The sequence below is a fragment of the Dendrobates tinctorius genome, unplaced genomic scaffold (genome assembly GCF_039654945.1).
Source record: "Dendrobates tinctorius isolate UK_male_01 unplaced genomic scaffold, ASM3965494v1 ptg000006l, whole genome shotgun sequence".
NCBI lineage: Eukaryota > Metazoa > Chordata > Amphibia > Anura > Dendrobatidae > Dendrobates > Dendrobates tinctorius.
The window spans coordinates 14,596,090-14,614,863 of record NW_027361674.1 but is presented as its reverse complement, the minus strand read 5'-3'; the positions used below and the strand labels follow the sequence as shown (position 1 = coordinate 14,614,863).

The following is an 18,774-nucleotide window of genomic DNA, read 5'->3' as shown; positions in this document are numbered from 1 at the left end:
CCCTGGCTTTTATCGTAAGTGATAAGATGGCAAGAGAGTGCACTCTCAGTGCGCAGTATAAGGAGATGCCCTACCCCTGAAACAGACATCACTGTCAGGGGTTGGGCTGTTCTCTACTAACCACATTCTTTCCTCATAATGCACACTGATGTATGCTGTTGCCAGCTCATCAATTCTAATTAGTCAGCGAGGGAGTGCACTGTCACTGTGCAGTGAGAACATTGTGCAGTAAGAAGGGAGCTCATACTGAGCATATGTTGGAATTAACCAGTTAGATTAGAGAGGGAAGGGCAGAAACTTTTTAAATTAACCATAATAGATAAATAAAGAGACATTTAGGATGAAAATCAATATTCGTTTCAGACCACCCACTTACTCTTTGGAAGATTTCTATGAGACTGATTGATTAATGCAGGATCTTGCAGGTTTTTCTAGATTTAGTGTCCCTTTTAAACAGATCCCATATGTGAGAATAGCACTCATTACTTCTTTCCCAATGACCACATGCTGCATGTACATGATACAGGTCATACAAAGTATTAGTGATGGAGATGAATGTGGTTAGTTGTTTAGAATTGAAATGCATAATTTTTGGACGTTTACCTCATGGACTCGTACCTTTTCTGTATCAATGCCTTTGGACATGGACCACGTTGATACAATGTAATCCATGACTCTTTCACTAAGGCCTTTAGGAACTTGATAGAGTTTTAAGAAGTCACGCACATTGTTCAGCACCTCATGATAGCGGTTGGTGTTGGCATACATTTGCTGGAAAATGGTGGTCACGTTTCCAAAAATAGTTGCATAAAGGAGAGCTAAAACAGAAAGGTCAGTGTCAGCTAGAAAAGGCACAGTTGACATTTTACTTTTTTTTGCAATATAATTAAACGTGTTAGAAGCACAATTTCAACACCATCTTATTTAATAATTCAGTATAAACATCATATATATACAAAAGAACGGTACTTGTTTCACAAGGGATTGTGACATTTAATGTAATATACCCATTTGTAAACACACCAAATTCATTATTGCATTTGTTTCTATTTTTGTCTAGTTTTCAGTGTTTTCTTTTTGCCTATTTTTCGTTACTCTTCTTTTAATTTGCACCTTTTTAACGTTTATTTCATTTTTTTCCACTTTTTTTTTTAAGTTTTGCCATAGTGGACAGGGTTTGGGATTGCCAGATGTTTTCAAATGATTCTTCAATTTGCAAATTTAAAAAAAAATGCTAAATTTTGGTGCAAATTTATTCTGGTCACTCCCTCCTCTAGTGATTTTACGTACTCCAATTATTTTGCGACTTTTAAGCTAAAAATGTGCAAAAATAGTACTTTTTTCATTTTTACACAAAATTTATGAACACCCAGGGCCATTTTGAAAAATTTGACACCAAAAAACATCACCAACATGTGACAAGAGTAAGAAAAGTGACTTAAAGGAAATCTGCCAGCAGGTTTTTGATATGTAATCTGAGGACATCATGATGTAGGGGTTAAATCACTGAATTCAGTGATGTGTCACTTATCAGGCTGTGTGCTGTTGTTTACTTACACTTAAGGACATTATCACTGCTGTGACTAACTGGCACGTGAGCAGTTGTACGACTCCACCCCTTCTGTGATAAGCAGGTCACTTTCAACGTGCTTTCTTAGCTTTGCTGCATTGCTAAATCTAAAAACTCTGATTGTGTCAGAACTGCTGCACCCAGTAAACTAAGTGTCACATCGTTGGACTCAGGGTCTCTGTCCCTACATCCTAATGCTCTCAGATGAGGTATCAAAAACCTGGTGACAAATTCCCTTTACTCCCCTCACAAATGATGAATTTGGCAGTTGATTTGGCCTTTTGCTCAGCTTCTAACTAAATGTTGTTTTTAGGTTTAACTTTCTGAGCAGAATCAATTTTTTATACATCTTTCTATGAGTCGGAGCTCAATTTTTTTTTTAAAACAGATCTCCCATCCCCATGTCATTAGGTTAAAGAGTAAAATTATTTCACCCTGCAAACATAACTAGGCTAACTTACAGCTATGGCAAAAATCAAGAGACCACCACATCAAAACCCTGTCATGGGCAGTCAATTCTCCAGACGTGAACCCCATTGAAAACCTTTGGAATGTAATCAAGAGGATGATGGATAGTCACAAGCCATCAAACAAAGAACTGCTTAAAATTTTGTGCCAGAAGCAGTGTGAAAGACTGGTGGAAAGCATGCCAAGACACATGAAAGCTGTTTTTAAAAATCATGGTTATTCCACAAAATATTGATTTCCGAACTCTTCAAACATTAGTATTGTTTCTAAATGATTATGAACTTGTTGTTTTCTTTGCATTATTTGAGATCTGAAAGCACTGGTTTTTTTTAAATTTTGACCATTTTTCTTTGTCAGTAAAAAATATAAAATTTATTGCTTGGTAACTCGCAGACATGTCGTCAGAAGTTTATAGACTATTCACTGTGTTGCAAATTATTATGCAAATTGGATTTAAGTGTCCTAAAGATGTAATTTCTTGTTTTTCAAATAAACTCATAGATGGTATTGTGTATCAGGGCTCTTTGGATCACTGAAATCAATCTCAAACGCCTGTGATAATTAGTTTACAAGATGAGCTCAATTAAAGGAAAACTACTTAAGAATGATGTTCCACATTATTAAGCAGGGCACAGGTTTCAAGGAATTTAGGAAATAAAAAGGACATCTCTGCTGCTGAAAAGCATCAAATAGTGCAATGCCTTGGTCAAGAGATGAAAACATTAGATATTTCCCAAAAATTTAAACGTGACCATCGTACTGTTAAGAGATTTGTGGTTGATTCTGAGCACAGACATGTTTGTGCTGATAAAGGCAGAATGAGGAAGGTTTCTGCCAGGCAAGTTCATCGGATTAAGAGAGTGGCTGCTGAAAAGCCATTACAAACCAGCAAACAGATATTTAATGCTGCTGGTGCCTCTGGAGTCCCTCGAACCTCAAGGTGTAGGATCCTTCAAAGGCTTGCTGTGGTGCATAAACCTACTATTCGGACACCCCTAAACAGTGTTCACAAGCATAAATGGTTGCAGTGGGCCCAGACATACATGAAGACTAATTTTCAAACAGTCTTGTTTACTGATGAGTGTCGAGCAACCCTGGATGGTCCAGATGGATGGAGTAGTGGATGGTTGGTGGATGGCCACTATGTCCCAACAAGGCTGCGACGTCAGCAAGGAGGTGGAGGAGTCACGTTTTGGGCCGGAATCATGGGGAAACAGCTGGTAGGGCCCTTTAAGGTTCCTGAAGGTGTGAGAATGACCTCTGCAAAGTATATAGAGTTTCTGACTGACAGCTGTCTTCCATGGTATGAAAAGCAGAAACGTGCCTTCGGGAGCAAAATCATCTTCATGCATGACAATGCACCATCTCATGCTGCAAAGAATACCTCTGAGTAGAGTTGAGCGATACCGTCTGATACTTCAAAGTATCGGATCGGAATGGATCGGCCGATCTTAAAAAAAAGTATCGGTATCGCCGATTCCGATACCGGAAGTCCCATTCAAGTCTATGGGACTTCCGGTATCGGAATAAGAAAAACCCTGTTTTTCCCTTGTACAGCCTCTCTGGGGTCTGTACGGGCCTTTCGGGGGGCTGTGCCGGCCTGCCAGGGGGTCTGTGCAGGCTCCGGTGGTCTGTGCTGGCCTGCCGGGGGGCTGTGCCGGCCTGCCGGGGGGGCTGTGCAGGCTCCGGTGGGCTGTGCCGGCCTGCCGGGGGGCTGTGCAGGCTCCGGTGGGCTGTGCCGGCCTGCCGGGGGGCTGTGCCGGCCTGCCGGTGGTCTGTGCAGGCTCCGGTGGGCTGTGCCGGCCTGCCGGTGGGCTGTGCCGGCCTGCCGGTGGGCTGTGCAGGCTTCGGGGGTCTGTGCAGGCATCGTCCGATGGGACTACAAGTCCCATCGGGCGATGCCTACTACCATGACAGTGATTGACACATTAGCCAATGATGGGACAGTAGTAGTCCCATCATCCGGCTAATGTGTTGAATGTAAAAAAAAAAAAAAAAAAAATTACATGCTACATACATGCTACATTCATACTACATACATGCTACATTCATACTACATACATACTACATGCAACATACATACTACATATATACTACATGCATGCAACATGCATACTACATATATACTACATGCATGCAACATGCATACTACATATATACTACATGCTACATACATACTACATATATGCTACATATATACTACATGCATGCTACATACATACTGCATGCTACATACATACTACATATATACTACATGCATGCTACATACATACTACATATATACTACATACATACTACATGCATGCTACATGCTACATACATACCACATACATACTACATACATACTACATGCTACATACATACTACATATATACTACATGCATGCTACATACATACTACATGCTACATATATACTACATGCATGCTACATACATACTACATACATACTACATGCATGCTACATACATACTACATGCTACATACATACCACATACATACTACATATATACTACATGCATGCTACATACATACTGCATGCTACATGCATGCTACATACATACTACATACATACTACATGCTACATACATACCACATATATACTACATACATACTACATACAATACATTCATACAATACATACATAGACATACAGTACATATAACATAGAGTAACATACTTACCAATACTTGTCACATTGTTCCCCGAAGCCATTGTCTTTTAAAGGAATAAATATTAACATAACAAACCACAAAAATTCTCACCCACGATCCGAAGCAGTCCACGAGTGTGTCCCACGACGATCTTGGGTAGAGAACTGCAGCATCAGCTGATGCCGCCGTTCTCTATGGGCTGCAGGAATCCAATGACGGAAGGTAGGTATCCTTCCGCACTGTATTCCTCCGCCACTTAAAAAAAAAAAAAGTCCCTAGTCTCACTTTATGCCATTGCTGCGTGGGAAATTCCCACACAGCAATGGCATAAAGTGAGACTAGGGACTTTTTTTTTTTTAAGTGGCGGAGGAATACAGTGCGGAAGGATACCTACCTTCCGTCATTGGATTCCTGCAGCCCGTAGAGAACGGCGGCATCAGCTGATGCTGCAGTTCTCTACCCAAGATCGTCGTGGGACACACTCGTGGACTGCTTCGGATCGTGGGTGAGTATTTTTGTGGTTTGTTATGTTAATATTTATTCCTTTAAAAGACAATGGCTTCGGGGAACAATGTGACAAGTATTGGTAAGTATGTTACTCTATGTTATATGTACTGTATGTCTATGTATGTATTGTATGAATGTATTGTATGTAGTATGTATGTAGTATATATGTGGTATGTATGTATGTAGCATGTAGTATGTATGTAGTATGTATGTAGCATGCATGTAGCATGCAGTATGTATGTAGCATGCATGTAGTATATATGTAGTATGTATGTGGTATGTATGTAGCATGTAGTATGTATGTAGCATGCATGTAGTATGTATGTAGTATGTATGTAGCATGCATGTAGTATGTATGTAGTATGTATGTAGCATGTAGTATGTATGTAGCATGCATGTAGTATATATGTAGTATGTATGTAGCATGTAGTATGTATGTAGCATGCATGTAGTATGTATGTAGTATGTATGTAGCATGCATGTAGTATGTATGTAGTATGTATGTAGTATGTATGTAGCATGCATGTAGTATGTATGTAGTATGTATGTAGCATGTAGTATGTATGTAGTATGTATGTAGCATGTAGTATGTATGTAGTATGTATGTAGCATGTAGTATGTATGTGGTGTGTATGTAGCATGTAGTATGTATGTGGTATGTATGTAGCATGTAGTATGTATGTGGTATGTATGTAGCATGTAGTATGTATGTGGTATGTATGTAGCATGTAGTATGTATGTAGCATGCATGTAGTATGTATGTAGTATGTATGTAGCATGCATGTAGTATGTATGTAGTATGTATGTAGCATGTAGTATGTATGTAGCATGCATGTAGTATATATGTAGTATGTATGTAGCATGTAGTATGTATGTAGCATGCATGTAGTATGTATGTAGTATGTATGTAGTATGTATGTAGCATGCATGTAGTATGTATGTAGTATGTATGTAGCATGTAGTATGTATGTAGTATGTATGTAGTATGTATGTAGCATGTAGTATGTATGTAGCATGCATGTAGTATTTATGTAGTATGTATGTAGTATGTATGTAGCATGCATGTAGTATGTATGTAGTATGTATGTAGCATGTAGTATGTATGTAGTATGTATGTAGTATGTATGTAGCATGTAGTATGTATGTAGTATGTATGTAGCATGTATGTAGTATGTATGTAGCATGTAGTATGTATGTAGCATGCATGTAGTATATATGTTATGTATGTAGCATGCATGTAGTATGTATGTAGTATGTATGTAGCATGCATGTAGTATGTATGTAGTATATATGTGGTATGTATGTAGTATGTATGTAGCATGCAGTATGTATGTAGCATGCATGTAGTATATATGTAGTATGTATGTAGCATGTAGTATGTATGTAGCATGCATGTAGTATGTATGTAGTATGTATGTAGTATTTTTTTTTTTTTTTTTTTTTTTTTTAACATTTAACACATTAGCCGGATGATGGGACTACTACTGTCCCATCATTGGCTAATGTGTCAATCACTGTCATGGTAGCAGGCATCGCCAGATGGGACTTATAGTCCCATCGGATGATGTTTGCACAGACCCCCGGACATCAGCACAGCCCCCCGGCAGGCCGGCACAGCCCCCCGGCAGGCCGGTACAGACCCCCACAGGGTGCACAGACCACCAGCAGGCCGGCACAGCCCCCCCGGCAGGCCAGTACAGACCCCGGGCAGTCCACACAGCCCCCCGGCAGGCCGGCACAGCCCCCCGGCAGGCCGGTACAGACCCCGGGCAGTACACACAGCCCCCCGGCAGGCCGGCAGAGACCCCCGGAAGGCCCGAAATGACGGCGCATCATGATGCGCACACACCGCGCATCATGATGACGTCAGGCTGTCAATCAACTTTGAACTTCCGATTCCGATGCCGACTTCCGATATTGAAAAAATATCGGAAGTCTGTATCGGAATTCCGATACAGCAAGTATCGGCCGATACCCGATACTTGCGGTATCGGAATGCTCAACACTACCTCTGAGTCATTGACTGCTATAGGCATAAAAGGAGATAAACTCATGGTGTGGCCACCATCTTCCCCTGACCTCAACCCTATGGAGAACCTTTGGAGTATCATCAAGCAAAAGATCTATGAGGGTGGGAGGCCGGTCACATCTGAACAGCAGCTCTGGGAGGCTATTCTGACTTCATGCAAAGAAATACAAGCAGAAACTCTCCAAAAACTCACAAGTTCAATGGATGCAAGAATTGTGAAGGTGATATCAAAGAAGGGTTCCTATGTTAACATGTAACTTGGCCTGTTAGGATGTTTTAGAGTTAAATAGCTTTTTTGTTCAGTGAATGTGACCTCTTAATGCTGCAAATTCCACAAATGAGCATTTTCAGTTCTTTAAAACATATCAAATGTTTAGAAATTCTACTGTGCCTAATAATTTGGAACAGTGCAATTTGAGTTTTTATTCATTTTGGAGATTATACTGTTATCATTGAGAGGTTTCTTCAATAAAATTCGATGTATACTCTAGCGGGTGGTGACTTTTATTAGACTGACTGTCATTTGTACCGACTATTTAGGAAAATCAGAGAAAAATATAATTTGCTTAATAATTTGGAACACAGTGTAAGAACAATATACATTTTACTTAAATACAGATTTATTTAAGGTTATAGACTTTTGGCAAATAATGACCACTTCTTGCCTCATCAAACAAATATTCCAATGTCACTATTATAATTTTTTTTTAAACAATAGAAATCCCATAAAGGGAACCTGTCATCTGATTCCTGCAGTCTAAACCGTCAGCGGGGAGCAGGAATCAGAGTCTGTCAGGACAATTGCAGCCAGGTATATTGTCTCTAAATTGATTCGGTGTTTCAGACCAAGTATAACTTGAAGTTGCGGACGGAGACCATAAAGAGAGACGAGACTAGGCCAGCACTGGTCCCAGTCAGCTCTTTCTAGCACTTGACAGGTTTTTCCCTCTTGTGTACATAGGGAGAGACCTGTCAATCACTTAGAGAGATGCTGAGAGGAGCCGGTCTGGGGAGAAGCCAGACTAGTCTGGTCTTTGACTATCCTTTCAATTTGGAACCTGTCATCTGATTCCTGCTGTCTAAACTGTTTGCCGGCAGCAGTTTTCAGAGTCTGGCAGCACGACTGCAGCCAAATGTATTGTCTCTAAAATCATCTGGTGTTTCAGACCGAATATAACTCGAAGTTGCAGATAGAGACCATAGAGAGAGATGAGACTGGGATAGCGCTGGCCCCAATCAGCTCTTTCCGGCACTTGACAGGTTTCTCCTTCTTGTGTACATAAGGAGAGACATGTCAATCAACTAGAGAGGTGCTGGGAGGAGCCAGTCTGCGGAGGAGCTTGGCTAGTCTGGTCTTTGGCTATCCTTCGAAGTGGGATATTCTAACTGTATTTTCTCTGAAATGCTTCAATAGTGTCGAAAAGAAAAATAACTCAAATACTATAAAAGAGATTGTACGGCAATGATATCTTCTTACTTCCTAGGTGCACAGACCCCCTGCACTAATACTGCTGGGTCATACAAAGATTTTTACAGGAAATACTCATTTAACAGGAGGTGGTTGTCAGTTTATTTTCTTACTTTTTTCAGAAGAAACCTCAAATGCTTTACTATATCTCTAAGTGATGTCCAACCTTCCTTTGACCTCTTGTATGAGACTTGTTGGACAGACACATCACATAAATGCTGTTCTAGACGTTGAGTCCACTTGTCCTATATGCCCACTTTATAACCTAGTTGCACCATAAGGGTATATGCACACACTGCGGATTCTGCTGCAGATCTGCAGCGGTTTTGGCTCTGCGGGTCCGCAGCAGATTTTGCTGCGTTGTACAGTACCTTTATTTCCTATGTAAAAAAACGCTGTGCACATGCTGCGGATTTTTCCGCGCGGTTTTGCTGCGGTTTACAATCCGCAGCATGTCAATTCTTTTGTGCAGAACCGCTGCGGTTTCACACCTCATCCATTATGAGGTGTAAAACCGCAGGCAAATCCGCAGATGAACCGCAGGACTTTAGTCCTGCGGATTTATCTGCGGATTTTACTACAAAATCCGCAGATCCAAAAAACTCCTTGTGCATATACCTTTAAAGAATCCCTCCTTTAGCAATGAAACCATGTTGTATTATCTCAACTGCAATAATAAGTGTAGGACCGATTGTTCTTGTGATCCTTTGGTGAACTGGTGGAGGAAGATGGACTTGTAAGAACTGCAAATTCATATGGAGTAAAGGCCCCCATACATATTAGACAAACGACTGCCAAAACCCACAGATATTGGCGAACTCAACAGACAGTACAATGTATATAGGGTCTTTCTGGCTCTCCCCTAACAGATGATGTCAGGGAAGCTAAGGATCCAAAATTTCAAATTCGGTCTGCCAATCCTTTTGGTTCTTGGTGAAATAAGCCACAGAGAATGGAGAAATCCAGACTTTTTTGGATAAAAATATTCAAAAAGTTTTATTCCAATTGGGATAAAATGAGACAAACCCACTACTAGAGATGAGCGAATATTTCAATGTTCAGTTCGGATTGCTATTGCCGAATTTGCAATATTCGCCGATGAATTCCTCGAATATTCGCCGAACATAACCAAACACCATTCAGGTCAATGGGAGGCAAAAACAAACACATGCACAACACCTTATAGCAGCTCAAAATCCTGCCAAAACACATGCATGGAACTGCAGCAATCAGCCAGGCATGAGGTATCGGGGTCTGGGACAGCATTTACAGCTTTCAATTGAACGTCACAGTAATACGAGGTGGGTGAGGGATCGGTGTAGGCCCCCTTTGCTGGGAGCCCTGATACCACATGCAACACCTCTACCTGCTTTCATGCTGAGCCACACTCAGTTGGCACAAATATCAGTTTTGTAGACTACGACTGACAGAAAAATTTGAGGATAGTAACACGGGTAGTTGAGTCCAAGGAAATAGAGGTCTGACGGTGTCAGAGGCCTATTGCTACAGGCAACACGCATGAAGGAGACCCAACCAGGAGTGTTCACATTGCAAAAAATTATTGCCAGATACCACCAAAGTGGCATCAATTTCACCACAGTAGAAATTGTTAGGAACGGCGGAATGCACTAAATAAAATAATAATAAAGTGTGTTCGCCGCTCGGGGTCCACCGTGCAGTAGGTGGTATAACTGCTGCTAAGTGGTGGCAGACAAGCAATATGGCGGTATGATGCATACGGGTTAAACTTCACCCGGAGTGCGCAGAGCGGCCTCTGTTCACACACAGAGGTGCCGCAACAAAAAACATACAAAACGCTGAACCTGTTAGTGACACAGGCTTCATGTTGATGCACACACGGTATTTGGTCACAGGAGCAGGACCCAAGACAGAGGAGCTGCATCCCTCTAGACCTACCGTGTGTGCGACGTTGCTGCAGCGAACGCCTAGAGGGGCTGCAACTGCAGCGCGGCGTAGGACACTGCCGCTCGACGACAAAGCCAGATAGCAAGCGCGATGTCGGACGCTAGCGTAGTGGTGCGGTGAGCACAGTGGCTTAAGGCTTGCCACTGACTGGTGCTGACTACTAAACTAATTCCCTATCACCATGCGTAATATCAGAGGGAAGGGGTTTCAAATGAGTCAGTCACCAGAGTCATACATCGGTCACCAATCACACATAGCAAGTATAGTCTATACTAGCGCATGGCCGACCGGTCATGCGCACTTTTTATAGCCGTGAGGGACCTTCCAGATCTCCGAGATGGACCAATGAGATCTGGAGCAGGACCTGGGCACATGACTCCCGATCTCCAATGGGAGATCGTCTCGTGAGCATGCCCAGTAGAAGCACAGAGGAACTTGGTCTCTGGAGCGGTCTGCTGCAAAGTAATCTTCTCTGCAGTAGATAGACAGCAGGAGACCGCGGAATGTGAGGCTCTGGATTCCTGCAGAGCAGGCGCAGAAACCTGACGCCTAACAAGAAATAGTATAATAGGGACTGACAGGTCTTCCACTACATCTAATCCAGCAGATGGACACCCAACCAGGAATGTTAATATTTAAACAAATGAGGGCCTTACACCACAGATGTGACATCAATTTCACGAGAATAGAAATAGTATAATAGGAACTGATAGGTATTCCACTACACCCAATCCAGCAGATGGACACCCAACCAGGAGTGTTCACATTTAAACAAATGAGGGCCTTACACCACAGAAGTGGCATCAAGTTCACGAGAGTAGAAATAGTATAATAGGGACTGACAGGTCTTCCACTACCCCCAATCCAACAGATGGACACCCAACCAGGAGTGTTCACAATTCCAAAAATTATTGGCAGACACAACCAAAGTGGCATCAATTTTACCACAGTAGAAATAGTATAATAGGGACTGATAGGTCTTGTACTAAACCCAATCCAACAGATGGACACCCAACCAGGAGTGTTCACATTTAAACAAATGAGGGCCTTTAAACAGAAAAGTGGCAGCAATTTCACCACAGTAGAAATAGAATAACAGGGGCTGATAGGTCTTCCACCAAAACCAATCCAGCAGATGGACACCCAACCAGGAGTGCTCACATTTAAACAAATGAGGGCCTTACACCACAGAAGTCGCATCAATTTCACAAGTGTAGAAATAGTATTATAGGGACCGACAGGTCTTCCACTACCTTCAATCCAACAGATGGACATCCAACTAGGAGTGTTCACATTTCCAAAAGTTATTGGCAGACACAACCAAAGTGGCATCAATTTTACCACAGTAGAAATAGTATAATAGGGACCGATAGGTCTTCTACTAAACCCAATCCAGCAGATGAACACTCAACCAGGAGGGTTCACATTTAAACAAATGAGGGCTTACACCACAGAAGTAGCATCAATTTCATGAGAGTAGAAATAGTATAATAGGGACCGACAGGTCTTTCACTACACCCAATACAGAAAATGGACACCCAACAAGGAGTGTTCACATTTAAACAAATGAGGGCCTTTCACCAGAGAAGTGGCATCAATTTCACCACAGTAGAAATAGAATAATAGGGGCCAATAGGTCTTCCACTAAACCCAATCCAGCAGATGGACACCCAACCAGAAGAGTTCACATTTAAACAAATGAGGGCCTTACACCACAGAAGTGGCATCAAGTTCATGAGAGTAGAAATAGTATAATAGGGACTGACAAGGCTTCCACTACACCCAATCCAACTGATGGACACCCAACCAGGAGTGTTCACAATTACAAAAATTATTGGCAGACACAATCAAAGTGGCATCAATTTTACCACAGTAGAAATAGTATAATAGGGACCGATAGGTTTTCTACTAAATTCAATCCAACAGATGGACACCCAACCAGGAGTGTTCACATTTAAACAAATGAAGGCCTTACACTATAGAAGTGGCATCAATTTGTTCACATTTAAACAAATGAGGGCCTTTCACCAGAAAAGTGGCATCAATTTCACCACAGTAGAAATAGAATAGTAGGGGCTGATAGGTCTTCCACCAAACCCAATCCAGCAGATGGACACCCAACCAGAAGTGTTCACATTTAAGCAAATGAGGGCCTTACACCACAGAAGTAGCATCAAGTTCACGAGAGTAAAAATATTATAATAGGGACCGACAAGTCTTCCACTACACCCAGTACAGCAGATGGACACTCAAACAGGACTGTTCACATTTCCAAAAATTACTGGCAGACACCACAAAAGTGGCAACAATGTCACCACAGTAGAAATAGTATAATAGGGACTGACAGGTCTTTCTCTACACCCAATCCAGCAGATGGACACCCAACCAGGAGTTTTCACATTTCCAAAAATTACTGGCAGACACCACAAAAGTAGCAACAATGTCACCACAGTAGAAATAGTATAATAGGAACCGAAAAATCTTTCACGAAGCCCAAATCAGCAGATGGACATCCAACCTAGATTGTCCACATTTAAGCAAATCAGGGCCTTACACCACAGAAGTGGCATTAATTTCACGAGAGTAGAAATAAAATAATAGGGACCGACAGATCTTCCACTATACCCAATCCAACAGATGGACACCCATCCTGGAGTTTTCACATTTTAAATAATAAGTGCCTGACAACACCGAAGTGGAATAACTGTCACAAGAATAGAAATAGTATAATTGGTACCGAGATGTCTTCCACTACAGCTAACCTAGGAGATGTAGACCAACCATGACTGTTCACATTTCCACAAATTTGCCTTAATATCAGCTGCAGCAGCCACAGAAGTCACACTAAAGATATCACAGAGTGCAGTTACATGACATTAATACATCTCACTAAAAAATGCAATACACCTAGTCTGTACAGTCTGCCATTGGGGTGAAAAAGTCCTTGGAGATCCATGACTTGTTCATCTTGATGAAAGTTAGGCGGTCTACAGTTTCATGAGACAGCCGGCTGCGCTTATCTGTCAGTTCACCATCAGCAGCACTGAAGACAGGTTCTGAGAGAACGCTGGCTGCCGGGCACCATAAAACCTCCAAGGTGTGTGAGGTGAGCTCAAGCCACCCATCCATTTTGGAAGACCAAAATGTGAAAGGATTCAAATCCTCCCTGATGGTATTTATATTCAGTTCTAGATACTCCTGCACCATCCTCTCCATTCGTTCACCACGTGTAAGAATTGGACCCTGTTGTGCTGGTACACGAATTGGTCTAAAAAAGTGTCAAAGGACTCACAGAAATTGCTTCTTCTACTTCCACCACTGCTGCTGCTACTGTTAATGTTTTGGTGTTGACGAATTGATGTGCCAGATAGGTTGCTAGTCTAGAGCTGCGATGTGAACTGTATGCTTCACTCCTGTCTTGGGGAAAAGCTCTCTTAAACTTGTGTAAAAGTGTGTTTCAATACTCCAGCATTCACCGGTCACTTTCTAGGGTTGAAATCATCTGGCAAAATTTGGTTTTATAACGTGGATCTAACAGAGTGGCAACCCAATAGTCAGCATTATTCCTAATCAGAGCTATACGGGGATCATGTTACAGAGAGTGCAGCAAGAAGGCACTCATATGTCGGGCTCTACCATGAGGTCCAAGCCCATGCTGTGTTGGTGGCTAGGTAACGGTGAGGCTTGTTTCCTCCGTCCCCTAACGCCAACCACAAACAACAGAGAGGGGAGGATTATCCTCTTTATCTGAAAGTTGCTCGCCCATCACCTCTTCCTCCTCCATTTGTTTCTCAGATCTTTGTAGGAGGGAGAGTCCCCCGCTGTGTAACCGGACTGGAACCAAGGGGACTGTCACCAAGGTTCTTAGGGGGACTGTTTCCGGGAGACATAATTAGAGGATGGACCGGAGAGAGTTCTAGAAGGAGTGGGGGCGGAGCCAATATAAAAGGAGCTGAGAATGCCAGCAGGGGGCACTCGACAGAGCGGGAGAGAAGGAGCAGGAAGACTAGAGGGTGCCAGAGAGCCAGAGCTAGAAGGAGTGAGCGGCAACTAGACGGACCGGAGAGAGACTCACCACAGACAGAAAGGAGGCGGCAACGAGTCGTCCAGCAGAGGGACACCGACTGCACGACCGTGCTTCCCACGGCCGCCACTGCCCGACTCCAGCCTGCGGCTGCGGCCTACCCGCTGCCGCCCACGGCCGCCACTGCTCGACTCCAGCCCATGACTGTGGCCTATCCGCTGCCGCCTGTGGCCGCCACTGCCGCGGTTGCCGAAGGCCGACTCCAGCCCGCAGTTGTGGCCTGCCCGTCGTCACCCGCGGCCGCTGCTGCCCATCTCCAGCCCGTGGCTGCGGCCTACCCGCTGCCGCCCGCGGCCTCCACTTCCCGACTTCACCCTGCGGTTGCGGCCTACCCACTGCCGCCCGCGGCCGCCACAGCCCGACTCCAGCCCATGGCCACTGCCGCCCGCGTTGCCGCAGGCCAACTCCAGCCCGCGGTGGCGACCTGCCCGTCATCACCCGCGGCCGCTGCCGCCCGTCTCCAGCCCGCGTCTGCGGCCTGCCCGCTGCCAACCGTGGCCCTGCCTATTCGGGCCCATGTGCCTCTGGAGGGAGTAGAGATGCAGGTGGAGCCATTTCCTTTCAGAGTGCCTACCCCCTGGGGTCCTGGTGGCCCGCACTTTGGCCACTGTGAGGAAGGGGACCATTCTGGTGCATTGTGTCAACCTAGAAGATCAAGACGTCATTCTAAAACCGCGTGCCAAAATGGCGAAACTGATGAAACCTCTGGAGGAGGTGCTGCCGACCCCGGCATTCCAGCTAAAAGTGCAGGCGGGGAACCCATGGGCGGTAGCTATTCAATCCATTCAAATCACCGGGTCCTCGGCCAAAGAGAAGTGCCAAGCCATCCTGGAGAAAATGCGTGCAGAACTCTCTGGCCTCACCCAGGCCCAAATACTTAAGGTGAGAGCACTTCTGGGCCAGTACCAAGAGGTATTCGCCAATCATGAGGACGACTTCGGGTGCACCACAGCCATCACGCACGGCATTCCCACTGAGGGAACGGCCCCTATCAGAGAGCAGTACCGACAGATTCTCCCGCAACTATGCCTAGAGTTAAAAACACTGCTGGGCCAAATGCTGCGGAAAGGAGTTATCCGAGAAAGCCAGAGTTCTTGGGCGGCCCCCATTGTGTTAATCCGAAAGAAGGATGGCACCTTGCGGTTCTGTGTGGACTATCGAAAGTTGAACGCCTGTACCATCAAAGACTCGTACCCGCTGCCCCGTATAGAGGAGTGCCTATCAGCCCTGGGGAAGGCAACATACTTTTCTATCCTAGATCTGGCCAGCGGGTACTGGCAGGTGCCAATGTCAGAGGAACACCGCACCAAGACCGCGTTCATCTTGTCCATGGGACTGTTCGAATTTAATCGCATGCCGTTCGGGCTAGCCAACGCCCCCGGGACCTTCCAACGGCTAATGGAGCAGTGTCTGGGAGATCTCAACGTCGAGGCCACGTTGATATACCTGGACGACATTATCATCTACACTGCCACGTTTGAAGACCACCTGCAGCGGTTGGGGCAGGTGCTTGGTCGGCTGCAAAAGTACGTTGAAGGTAAAACCCCAGAAATGCCACCTGTTCCGAACACAAATCGAATACCTAGGACATACCGTCTCCGCCGAAGGCGTTAGACCGTCCATGGGAAAAAGTCACCGCAATACAAGGATGGCCTACTCCTAAGATGGTAAAAGACGTATGAGCCTTCCTGGGGTTGGCCGGATATTACCGTCGCTTCATAGCCCTGCAAGACCTGCTGAAGGGAGCCCCTGCCAAAGCAAATATTTGTAAGATTGAGTGGCAAGAACCGCAGGAAGAGGTCTTCCAAGATCTCAAGACCACACTCTCGGAAGCCCCAGTGTTGGCCTACGCGGATTTCTCGCAGCCATTCATACTGCACACCGACGGGAGCCTACAAGGGCTAGGAGCTGTATTGTCACAAGTCCAAGATGGCCGAGAAAGAGTGATTGCTTATGGTAGTCGATCACTCCACGACTCCGAACCTTAATCCCGACAATTACAGCTCCTTTAAGCTTGAGCTCCTCGCGGTAGTGTGAGCAAAGACGGAGCGGTTCGCGGAGTACCTGGCTGGCTCTGAGATAGTGGTACAAACTGACAACAACCCACTGGCCTACCTCGACAATGCCAAATTGGGGGCCCTAGAACAACGGTGGGTAGCCCGAGTGGCCAAATTCAAATATAAAATCATCTACAAACGGGGAACGGAGAATGTGCATGCCGATGCCCTCTCCAGGATTCGATGTACAACTCCAGGGCGAAGCCGAGATGATAAGCTGGAAGGAGAAGAAACGCTGTTCGTTGTGGCCCCCGCCGGAATCACAGCTTTAAACCGAAAACAATCCCAAATAGGACCGGCTAGGGGCATATTAGAACAATCCCTGGATAAAAGGATCCAACAACAACAAGAAGATGGAGAAATTGGCCCCCTTCGTCAATGGGTGGCCATGGGCCGACTACCCAGCGACATCCAAAGAGAGACATTGACTCGGGACACTTTGCTAATGCTACGCCAGTGGGAGAAACTGGTAATTAAAGGAGGACTATTGTACCAGAAGACAGTGCTGCGCACAACATCAGCGACGGCCTGGCAGGTAATAATACCGGGAGCCTGGATCCCTGAACTTGCACGTGAGGCTCATGAAAAAGGGGCTCATTTTGGGGCACAAAAGACTTTTCAGTGGCTACAACAAATGGCCTACCATCCCCGTTTGCAGGCCGCAGTGGAAGAAGTTTGCCGTGCATGCTGCCTATGTGAATTAACTAAACCACCTAAGCAACAGGCTCCAGTACAAACAATAGTAACAGCAGCACCCCTCGAACTCTTAATGATAGACTATTTAACCATCGGTCCCGCCCACCAGGGGTATGAGCATTGTCTAGTCATGGTGGCCCATTTTACTAAATTCGAAGTGGTGACCCCTACCCGAGATCAAACAACAGAATCGGCCGCCTACGCGATTTGTAAGAACTTTATCTAAGTATACAGCTGCCCCCAATGGATCCATTCAGATCAAGGTGTGTGCTTCCTGGGAAAAGTAATGGAAGAACTACATCGCTTATATGGTATCGATAAATCCCAAACCACTCCGTACCACCCTCAAGGAAATGGGGCCTGCGAGCGATTTAATCGGACGTTAATCCAAATGCTACACACCCTGGAGAGCGACCAGAAGGCCCGCTGGCCCGAATACATCCCCGAACTGGTCTGGGTTTATAACAACCAGGTACACCGGGTCACGGGCTACACCCCGTACTCACTGCTATTTGGGCGGGAAGGCAAGGGAATCACCAAGGTGGAGTTAAACCCGGAGGAGGAACAACCATGGACGGGGGTCTCCTCGTGTGTCTGGAATCACCGGTATCGGCTACAAACCCTGCACCAAACCATCCACACAAAACTTCAGGACCTGGAACACCCGGGGAAGACCCCGTCCCAACCCACCGATTTCCAAGCAGGAGATCGTGTCCTCATACGAGATCAGCTCCCCCAAAACAAATTGGGACACTGCTGGGAAGAAAGTCCCTATCGGGTACTGCACCGAGTAAGCCCAGATGGGCCAGTGTACGAAATACAATCTGAAAAAGGAGACCACCCTACCCATACCGTACACCGTAATATGTTACGACCCTGTACTTCCACAGACCCTTCATGACCCGAGGCCTCTCCTCAGGTCCCAGAACCTCCACCAGCAGTATGAAATGAGGACGATGAGGAAGACCTTCCAGCGGTACAAACAGACCCTCCATAAATTGATACCCCAGCAACCCTAGTCAATCCACCATCTTCCCCAGAGGACTCCACCACAGTCGAACCACGACAGTCCGAGCGGTCCACAGCTGGCAAACCCCCAGAACGCTACGAGCAGAACCAGTTCGTATGGCAAAAAAGACTTTCACATCAAAAAGCCAGCCCAGGCCCCTCCAAGCCCTAGCTCGAGGACTGGCGAGCATACAGGATGGGGGAGTGTAGGAGGGAGGGTCCCTGCTGTGAAACCTGACCGGAACCAAGGGGACAGTCACCAAGTTGCCATTGGGACTGTTTCCAGAGGACGTAATTAGAGGACGGACCG

At 45.1% G+C, this 18,774-nt stretch overlaps 1 protein-coding gene across 1 annotated transcript in view; it reads right to left on the bottom strand.

The window, feature by feature from the left end:
* KCNH5 (potassium voltage-gated channel subfamily H member 5) overlaps nucleotides 1–18,774 on the bottom strand; it is a 554,666-nt gene that overhangs the window by 172,984 nt on the left and 362,908 nt on the right. The window contains exon 9 of the mRNA XM_073570956.1: nucleotides 619–818. Coding sequence (XP_073427057.1) covers nucleotides 619–818 — 200 coding nt within the window. The remainder of the gene's footprint in view (nucleotides 1–618; nucleotides 819–18,774) is intronic.